The 9823-nt window shown below is 43.7% G+C and overlaps 1 protein-coding gene across 1 annotated transcript; it reads right to left on the minus strand.

Moving 5' to 3' along the window:
- Nucleotides 1-1230: 1230 nt before the first annotated feature.
- LOC309524167 (endothelial differentiation-related factor 1) lies at nt 1231-7109 on the minus strand. Its single transcript, XM_082208585.1, has 5 exons — nt 6987-7109; nt 3971-4022; nt 1777-1937; nt 1460-1553; nt 1231-1383 (listed from the first exon to the last, which is right to left on the minus strand). The coding sequence occupies exons 1-5, from the start codon at nt 7062-7064 to the stop codon at nt 1322-1324; spliced, it is 447 nt and encodes a 148-aa protein (XP_082064711.1). The 5' UTR covers nt 7065-7109; the 3' UTR covers nt 1231-1321.
- Between the last annotated feature and the right edge of the window lie 2714 nt (nt 7110-9823).

Consider the following 9823-nt stretch of genomic DNA (forward strand, 5'->3'; position numbering starts at 1 on the left):
TGACCTGAACGAAGAAGAGCCCTGTGGAACCCCAAAGTCTGCGGCTGTTACTGTATTTCCATGTTGGGTTGGAAGCCGCCAGATGGGCATGGTAGAAATATATTATTATTATTAATAATAAATAAATTGTTGTTAGATGGGGTACAAATACATTTGTTGTTGTTGTATAAATACATTTATTGTTGCTTTTGTTTAAATAAATAAATTTGTTGTTGTTGTCATATAAAGATCCTTATTATTAGGGCATAAATATTATTATTTTTATTATTATCATATAAATTATATTTATCATATTTATGACATTTATTATAATATAGATATCATTATTATTATTAGGGTATAAACATTATCCTTATTATTTAAATATCATTATTATTATTAGGGTATAAACATTATCATTATTATTTACATATCATTATTACTAGTTGGGTATAAATATCATTATTATTATTATTATTGTTTAAATATCATTATTGCTAGTTGGGTATAAATATTATTCTTATTAATCATTATTACCATTAGGTATTATTATTATTATTATTAAAATATATTAAAATATATATTATTAAAATATTAAAATATCATTATTATTATTAGGGTATAAATATCATTATTATTATTAGGGTATAAATATTATTATTATTATTAGGGTACAAATAATAGATGTCGACGACGCCTCGCCGCTCACCGTTCCTCCAGGCCCAAATCTGCCTCGTCCTTCAGATTCTGGGAGTTGTAGTTTGAGGCTTCCAAGGCGCCCGCTAGTCCTCCAAAGGATTCTGGGAGATGTAGTTTGAAGCATCTAAGGCACCCTCTATTTCCCTTTCCACACAGCATCCCCGCAAAGGACTGTGGGAGTTGTAGTTTGAGGCTTCTAAGGCGCCCTCTACTCCCCTTTGAACAGGGCCTCCTCACAAAGGATTCTGGGAGTTGTAGTTTGAGGCTTTTAATGTCTCCCTAGTCCCCCAAAGAATTCTGGGAGATGTAGTTTGAGGCTTCTACGGCGCCCTCTTGTCCCCCAAAGAATTCTGGGAGGTGTAGTTTGAAGCATCTAAAGCACCCTCTATTTCCCTTTCTAAGCCACCCACTCTGAACCCGCCACCCCCGCAAAGGATCCTGGGAGTCGTAGCACGCAAGACAAGACCCGGGTTCGAGACGCGCCCACCATTTTAATTTCGCTTTATTCGATCTGCGGAAAGAGGAGACGGGCCGCCAGCTGGCAGGCGGCTTCTCCCGCCGGTCCGGAGCCGGGGCGGGAGGGCGGGGAGACCCCCGGGCGCCCCACGGCGCCCGGCGCCCCCCGGCTTTCGAGGCTTTGTCCTCACTGCGCCTTGGGGCCCTTTTCGAGGGGTTTCCCGATGTCCCTCCCGCGGAGCTTGAGGCCTGGGGAGAGAGGAGGGGGGTCAGCCACGCATCCTCGAACCCGCCACCCCCTCCTCGAACCCGCCACCCCGCTTACCGATGGCTCTCTCGATCTTGCCCAGAACCTGGTTGTTCGGGATGGCCTTGCCCGACTCGTAGTCGGCGATCACCTGCGGCTTCTCGTTGATTTTCTGAAAGAGAGAGAGAGAGGGTTCCGAGTGCGAGTTCTGCGGCTTATTGATTTCCCATTATTTTGGATTTTTTATTGATTTCCCTCCCATTTTTTATAGATTTTGCTTTGTGGTTGGTGTTACCATTGTGGAAAATCTAATAAAGATTTATTTTAAAATAACAATAATAATGACGATTTTGAATAACGACCGTCAACAACAGCTAATAGTTTTTAATAATTACCGTCGCCAGGTCCTTCTGGGTCAGCCCCTTGCCCTGGCGCCCCTGCTGGATGACTTTGCCCACCTCCAGGGGCACCCGGTCGTGGTGCAGCTCCTCCGTCTCCCGGTCCAGCTTGGCCGTGTTCTTCGTGATGGAGTGCTGCTTGTTCTGGCCCGCCGCCCCTGCGGACAAAGCAAGTGACATCACTTCCTATCTGGACAGGAAGTCACAACATGTGACCCACCCTTAAAAAAACAACCACATGCTACCTATGTCTCTCTTCTCCGGTTAAAAATTAATAATTTTTTGTTTAGTTTATCCCACCTGGCGCGGCGACATCACTTCCTGTCCGGACAGGAAGTCACAACACGCGACCTACGTCTCTCCTCCGGTTAAAAAACCGCACATGCTACCACTTGGGGTCCCATCTCTGCATTTCAGGGGTCAGACTAGATGCCTCTGGGGGTGCCATTTCTGCATTTCAGGGGTCAGTCTAGATCATAGCTGTCAACTTGCAGATTTGAAAATAAGGGACCAGCAGCCCAAATAAGGGATGTTCCAGGCACAGGTATGTTCGACTTCTGAGCCATAGCTGTTTCCAGGAGTGGAGGAGTGGAGGAGTGGTACCCAAGGAGGAGGAGGAAGGATGCAGGAGGAGACAGGAAGTAGAAGGATGCTTCAAGGAGGCGGAAGGATGCAGGAGGAGACAGGAAGCGGAAGGATGCTTCAAGGAGGAGGAGTGGTACCCAAGGAAGAGGAGGAGGAAGGATGCAGGAGGAGACAGGAAGCGGAAGGATGCTTCAAGGAGGAGGAGTGGTACCCAAGGAGGAGGAGGAGGAAGGATGCAGGAGGAGACAGGAAGAAGAAGGATGCTTCAAGGAGGAGGAGTGGTACCCAAGGAGGAGGAGGAGGAAGGATGCAGGAGGAGACAGGAAGAAGAAGGATGCTTCAAGGGGGAGGAGTGGTACCCAAGGAGGAGGAGGAGGAAGGATGCAGGAGGAGACAGGAAGTAGAAGGATGCTTCAAGGAGGAGGAGTGGTACCCAAGGAGGAGGAGGAAGGATGCGGGAGGAGACAGGAAGTAGAAGGATGCTTCAAGGAGGCGGAAGGATGCAGGAGGAGACAGGAAGTAGAAGGATGCTTCAAGGAGGAGGAGGAGGAAGGATGCAGGAGGAGACAGGAAGTAGAAGGATGCTTCAAGGGGGAGGAGTGGTACCCAAGGAGGAGGAGGAAGGATGCAGGAGGAGACAGGAAGCGGAAGGATGCTTCAAGGAGGAGGAGTGGTACCCAAGGAAGAGGAGGCGGAAGGATGCAGGAGGAGACAGGAAGTAGAAGGATGCTTCAAGGGGGAGGAGTGGTACCCAAGGAGGAGGAGGAAGGATGCGGGAGGAGACAGGAAGTAGAAGGATGCTTCAAGGAGGCGGAAGGATGCAGGAAGAGACAGGAAGTAGAAGGATGCTTCAAGGAGGCGGAAGGATGCAGGAAGAGACAGGAAGTAGAAGGATGCTTCAAGGAGGAGGAGGAGGAAGGATGCAGGAGGAGACAGGAAGCGGAAGGATGCTTCAAGGAGGAGGAGTGGTACCCAAGGAGGAGGAGGAAGGATGCGGGAGGAGACAGGAAGTAGAAGGATGCTTCAAGGAGGAGGAGTGGTACCCAAGGAAGAGGAGGAGGAAGGATGTGGGAGGAGACAGGAAGTAGAAGGATGCTTCAAGGAGGAGGAGTGGTACCCACGGAAGAGGAGGAGGAAGGATGCGGGAGGAGAGAGGAAGTAGAAGGATGCTTCAAGGAGGAGGAGGAGGAAGGATGTGGGAGGAGACAGGAAGTGGAAGGATGCTTCAAGGAGGAGGAGGAGGAAGGATGCAGGAGGAGACAGGAAGCGGAAGGATGCTTCAAGGAGGAGGAGTGGTACCCAAGGAGGAGGAGGAAGGATGCGGGAGGAGACAGGAAGTAGAAGGATGCTTCAAGGAGGAGGAGTGGTACCCAAGGAAGAGGAGGAGGAAGGATGCAGCTGAAATACAAAGTGCAAAGGGACCAGATCATTTGGGAGAGCAGCGCCGGTTTTTCGCCTGCAATTCAATAACTGCAAGATTATGCAGATTTGAAAATAAGGGAGCGGCAGCCTCAAAAATAAGGGACCAGCAGCCATAAGAACGGATTTTCCAAGGGGCGCATAATGTTAAAAATGGCAAATACCGTCCAAAATGGGGGAAACTTACATTTCTTTGAGGTCTCCACATCGTCGCCTCTTCTCTGAGCCGCAACGACAGCCTGGGGCAGAAAAGAGGGACATTAGGGGAGCCATAAAAAAAATGATGATTGATTTTTCTTCTTCTTAATTCGTGAATTATGTGTTTAATAAAGATTTTCTTGGTTTGCAAAAGCGAATGCGCTGTAAAGTCTTCTCTGCAGATCTGTCTCATTTGTTAGGAGACTAGCGCAATTATCCTTGGGATTTTATAGAGAGATGTACAGATTTTTATTTATTCAGATTTGTTATCTGATTTATTAAATAAATACTATTTTTATTATTATACTATATTAATAATATAATATAATAAAATAATATAATATAATCAGAATCCAACCAGGGTCTTGTCTAATATAATCACAATCCAACCAGTGTCTTGTCTAATATAATCAGAATTCAACCAGTGTCTTGTCTAATATAATCAGAATTCAACCAGGGTCCTGTCTAATATAATCAGAATTCAACCAGGGTCTTGTCTAATATAATCAGAATTCAACCAGGGTCTTGTCTAATATAATCATAATCAAACAAGGATCTTGTCTAATATAATCAGAATTAAACCAGGGTCTTGTCTAATATAATCAGAATTAAACCAGGGTCCTGTCTAATATAATCAGAATTCAACCAGGGTCCTGTCTAATATAATCAGAATTCAACCAGGGTCTTGTCTAATATAATCAGAATCAAACCAGGGTCTTGTCTAATATAATCATAATCAAACAAGGATCTTGTCTAATATAATCAGAATTAAACAAGGATCTTGTCTAATATAATCAGAATTAAACCAGGGTCCTGTCTAATATAATCAGAATCCAACCAGGGTCTTTCTAATATAATAAAATAACATTTCGGGGGGGGGATAGAATGATACATATATATGAAAAAAAGGAAATCAGAAATGGAAAGGAAGCAGAAGAAATCAGGAAGAAGAAATCAGAAAAAAACATTTCTGGATTATTTCAAAACGGATTGGAAACAACTTGAAATATTAGCATCAACATAAAAGGACCAATATTGTTTTTGTTATTATTGTTATGGCAAACATCCTAGCCATCTGAATATGTATCCAAATTTTTAGAGGAGCAAAGAATACGTATCAATTTTTTTAGTGGAAACAAATAATACGTATCAATCTTTTTAAAGGAAACAAATAATACGCATCAGTCTTTTTAAAGGAAACAAAAAATACGTATCCAAATTTTTAGAGGAAACAAATAATTAAGGAATTTGGTGGGTAGGCAGAAGCAGAGAGGAAAGCAAAGGAATGAAAATGAAAAGTATAAAATGATATATATATAATGGAACTTATTTATTCTCAATTCAATTTAAATGGAATGGAACTTATTTTTAATCCCATTTAAATTGAATGGAACGTAATTATTTTCAATTCCGTTTAAATTGAATGGAACTGATTTATTTTTAATCCCATTTTAATTGAAGGCAACTTATTTTCCTTTCAGTTTGAACTGAATAGAGCTTGTTCTTTTTAAATTAAATTTAAATGGAACTTAAAAATTAAATTGAATAGAACGTATTCATTTTTAATCCGATTTAAATTGAATGGACCTGATTTATTTTTAATCCAATTTTAATTGAAGGCAACTTATTTTCAATTCACTTTAAATCGAATGGAGCTTGTTCTTTTTAAATTAAATTTAAATGCAACTTAAAAATTAAATTGAACGGAACATATTTATTTTTAATCCAATTCAAATATAATGGAACTTATGTATTCTCAGTTCAATTGAAATATAATGGAACTTATTTATGCTCAATTCAATTTAAATTGAATGGAACTCACTTATTTTCAATCCAATTTAAATTGAAAGGAATTCAGTTATTTTTCATTAAATTGAATGGAACTCACTTCTTTTTCATCCAATTTAAATTGAATGCAATTCACTTATTTGCAATTCATTTATTTTGAATCCCATTGAATGGAACTCACTTCTTTTTAATCCAATTTAAATGGAATGCAATTCACTTCTTTGCAATTAATTTATTTTTAATTCCGTTTAATGGAACTCGCTTCTTTTTAATCCAATTTAAATTGAATGCAATTCACTGATTTGCAATTAATTTATTTTTAATTCCATTGAATGGAACTCACTTCTTTTTCATCCAATTTAAATGGAATGCAATTCACTTCTTTGCAATTAATTTATTTTTAATTCCGTTTAATGGAACTCACTTCTTTTTAATCCAATTTAAATGGAATGCAATTCACTTCTTTGCAATTAATTTAGTTTTAATTCCATTTAATGGAACTCACTTCTTCTTAATCCAATTTAAATTGAACGCAGTTCACTGATTTGCAATTAATTTATTTTTAATCCCATTGAATGGAACTCACTTCTTTTTCATCCAATTTAAATTGAATGCAATTCACTTATTTGCAATTCATTTATTTTTCATCCCATTTAATGGAACTCACTTCTTTTGAATCCAATTTAAATTGAATGCAATTCATTGACTTCTCATTAAATTGAATGGAACTCCCTTCTTTTTAATCAAATATAAATTGAATGCAATTCATTTACTTTTCATTAAATTGAACTCACTTCTTTTTAATCCAATTTAAATTGATTTTTAAATTATTTTTAATGCCATTTAATGGAACTCACTGATTTTTAACCCAATTTAACCTTCATTTATTTCTCATTAAATCGAATGGAGCTTGTTCCTTTTTATTTTAATTTGAAGAGAACTTAAAAATTTAAATTTCATACAAGATATCCACTTTTAATCCCATTTAAATGCAATAAAACTCCTTTATTTCCAATCCACTGAGGAGCATTCAGGGCGCCATTTTGAGAGGGCGTGGCCTGGCGCGCCGCCATCTTGCCGGGCCAATGGGAGCCTCCGGGGGGCGTGGCCTGCGGGGGGGGGCGAGGGGCTTTGGAGGGGCGCGTCGCGGCCGGATCCCGTCAGAGCGCCCCGTGAGAGGCCCGGCGGCGGCCGCGCGGGGAGAGGCCTGGGCTCACCTGCTTGGACTTGGCCTGGGCCGCGCTGGGCCCCTTCTTGCGCAGCACCGTCACCGTGTCCCAGTCGCTCTCCGCCATGGCGCCGCTCTGGCTGGCTCCGCCGCCCTCCCGGACGCCTATTGGCCGCTCCTTAAGAAGGGCCCGCCTCTCAGAGGCACGCCCGCCAATCGGCTTCCCCCGCCCCAGGCCGGCGTCGCGGGATTGGTTGGTTGGCGCGCGTCACGCCCCTCGCTCTGGAGAGGGAGCATGCGCGGAAGCGCTGTCCGGGCTGTAGAGCAGGCGCAGAAACGAGCGTAGGTTGCTTTGCTTCACGCCCTTTGGGGAGCATGCGCAGAAACGAGTATAGGTTGCTGTGCTTCACGCCCTTTGGCGAGCATGCGCAGAAGCGACTGTGAAGCTTCCCGCGCTGTGCAGCATGCGCAGAAACGACCATAGGTTGCTGTGCTTCACGCCCTTTGGCGAGCATGCGCAGAAGCGACTGTGAAGCTCCCCGCGCTGTAGAGCATACGCAGAAAGGATGGCCGGCGGCCCTCAACCAACATGTCGGCCCAGCCGCCTCTTCCGCCCTTTCTTCCCCCTCCCTCTTTCCAGTCCCCTTGCCCTCGTCCAAAATGGCTGCCCTAGCAACCCCCTCGCTCGACGCACGCGCGGCGACAGGTCACGCCCACAGCCCGACCTGGGATTGGCCCAAAGGCCGACCTATCGCCGCCGAGTTTACTGCTGCTGCGACTGCTGGGCGCGTGCGCTGAGCGAGGGGCTTCCTAGGGCGGCCATTTTGGACCAGGGCAACAGAAAGGGCAGAAGAGGCGCCCCCGCCGCCATGTTGGCTGAGGGCCTTCGGCGGCGATAGGTGGGCCTTTGGGCCAATCCCAGGCCGGGCTGTGGGCGGGGCCAGGCGTTTCCCGCTCTTTCTCCTCCCAGCTGTTTCTCACCTGATTCTCCTCAGCTGTTTCCCACGCCCGGGACGCCCAGGGAGGTTTGGCGCGCTTTTTCTTCCCATCAAGGATTATTTCAATTTATTTTTATTTTTATTATGGGAAAAGGCGAGGTGGAGTTTGCAGTACAGTATGTTTCGTCCCGTTTTCAATATTCTGTGGGAAAGGAGAATAAATGAGGATTCGCCTCCCTTTTTCAACGGTTCTCATTATAATTCTACTGGTGATTCTGCTCAAAGGGGGAGGGAAGATTGGAGGAGATGATGTTTTCCCGTTTTTTTTAAAGAAAATACTCTGTTGGTGGCTGGAAAATAGCAATCCATTATTAATATCATTGAATGTTAAATTATTATGATTATGATTATTATTATTATTATTATTATTATTATTATTCTAAATCACAGCCAGCCAAGGGGGACACGGCCTCTTCCCCCCTCAGCCTTCCCAGGATGGTATTTTTATTTCTTGGCATTGGGGGAGAAGCAACTCCAGAGGAAGGGGCTGGGAGGAGAAGAAGAAGAACCATGGATTCTTTCGATCAAATCAAGGGCAGATCTCCATTGCTTTCTCCCTCAGGCCGCCTTTCAAGTCTTGGAAATTGGATTGAATGTCTTGGAAACGGGAGCTGAAGAGGGTATTGTGCAGAGGAAGCGCGGCTTGCTTGGGGAGCCAGCTCATTCCTCCAGATCCCAATTCCTCCACGGATGATGATGATGATGATGATGATGATTATGAAATGAACCCTTGTGGTTCCTTCGCAGATTCCTGCCTTGGACTGGGTGACCCTTGGGGTCCCTTCCGGCTAAATGCACCAGAATAATAATCATAATAATAATAATAACAAGAATAAATTAAATTATTATTAAATGAACGCCTTGCAGCGGGTTGGACTAGATGACCCTTGGGGTCCCTTCCAGCTAAATGCACCATAATAATAATAATAATAATAATAATAACAATAATAAATTAAATTATTATTAAATGAATGCCTTGCAGCGGGTTGGACTAGATGACCCTTGGGGTCCCTTCCGGCTAAATGCACCATAATCATAATAATAATAATAATAAAGATATGATTCTGGGGAAAAGGCTTCAGAAAGAATATAGAATAAAAGCCCATTTCTTCCCGTTGGTCGCCTGCTGGCTCCTTCTTTCCCCCTGGATTCTTTCTCCCACTGCAATCTGGGCTGGACATATTCGAGGTCTGCTTGGACGGGGGACCCCTCTTTCCCTTCTGGGGAAAATAATGGACATTATTGATCTTTCTTAGGTCTGCATTCCTGCTCTGAAAAGGAGGAGGAGGAGGAGGAGGAAGAAACTTCGCCTGACGAACGGAGAAGAGGAGCGGGAGGAAAAGCCATGAAGGTAAAAGGGAAAAAAATAGAAATTAACATACAACACATAAGAACATTTTGAAACCACCCCAGTCCTGATATATCCCACCGACCCCCCAACACGCACAGTACAGTACAGTAAAAATACAGTGAAATAATTTTATTTATTTGATTGGGGTGGGGCATCACCTCCTGGCTTCCCCCATGTTGGTGAGGTCTGTCTCCTTTTCCTGTTCTCCTTAGGCCATCTAAAGGGGACACTGTTTATTTCCCTATCTATGTCTATTCCAGTATTGGCCACAGGAGGGCACTGTTTATTTCCCTATCGAGGTCTATTCCAGTATTGGCCACAGGAGGTAACTGTTTATTTTCCCATTGAGGTCTATTCCAGTACTGGCCACAGGAGGTAACTGTTTATTTTCCCATTGAGGTCTATTCCAGTACTGGCCACAGGAGGGCGCTGTTTATTTTCCCATTGAGGTCTATTCCAGCATTGGCCACAGGAGGGCGCTGTTTATTTTCCCATTGAGGTCTATTCCAGTCCTGGCCACAGGAGGGCACTGTTTAT

Source organism: Podarcis vaucheri, assembly GCF_965113315.1.
Source record: "Podarcis vaucheri genome assembly, chromosome: Z".
NCBI classification, from domain to species: domain Eukaryota; kingdom Metazoa; phylum Chordata; class Lepidosauria; order Squamata; family Lacertidae; genus Podarcis; species Podarcis vaucheri.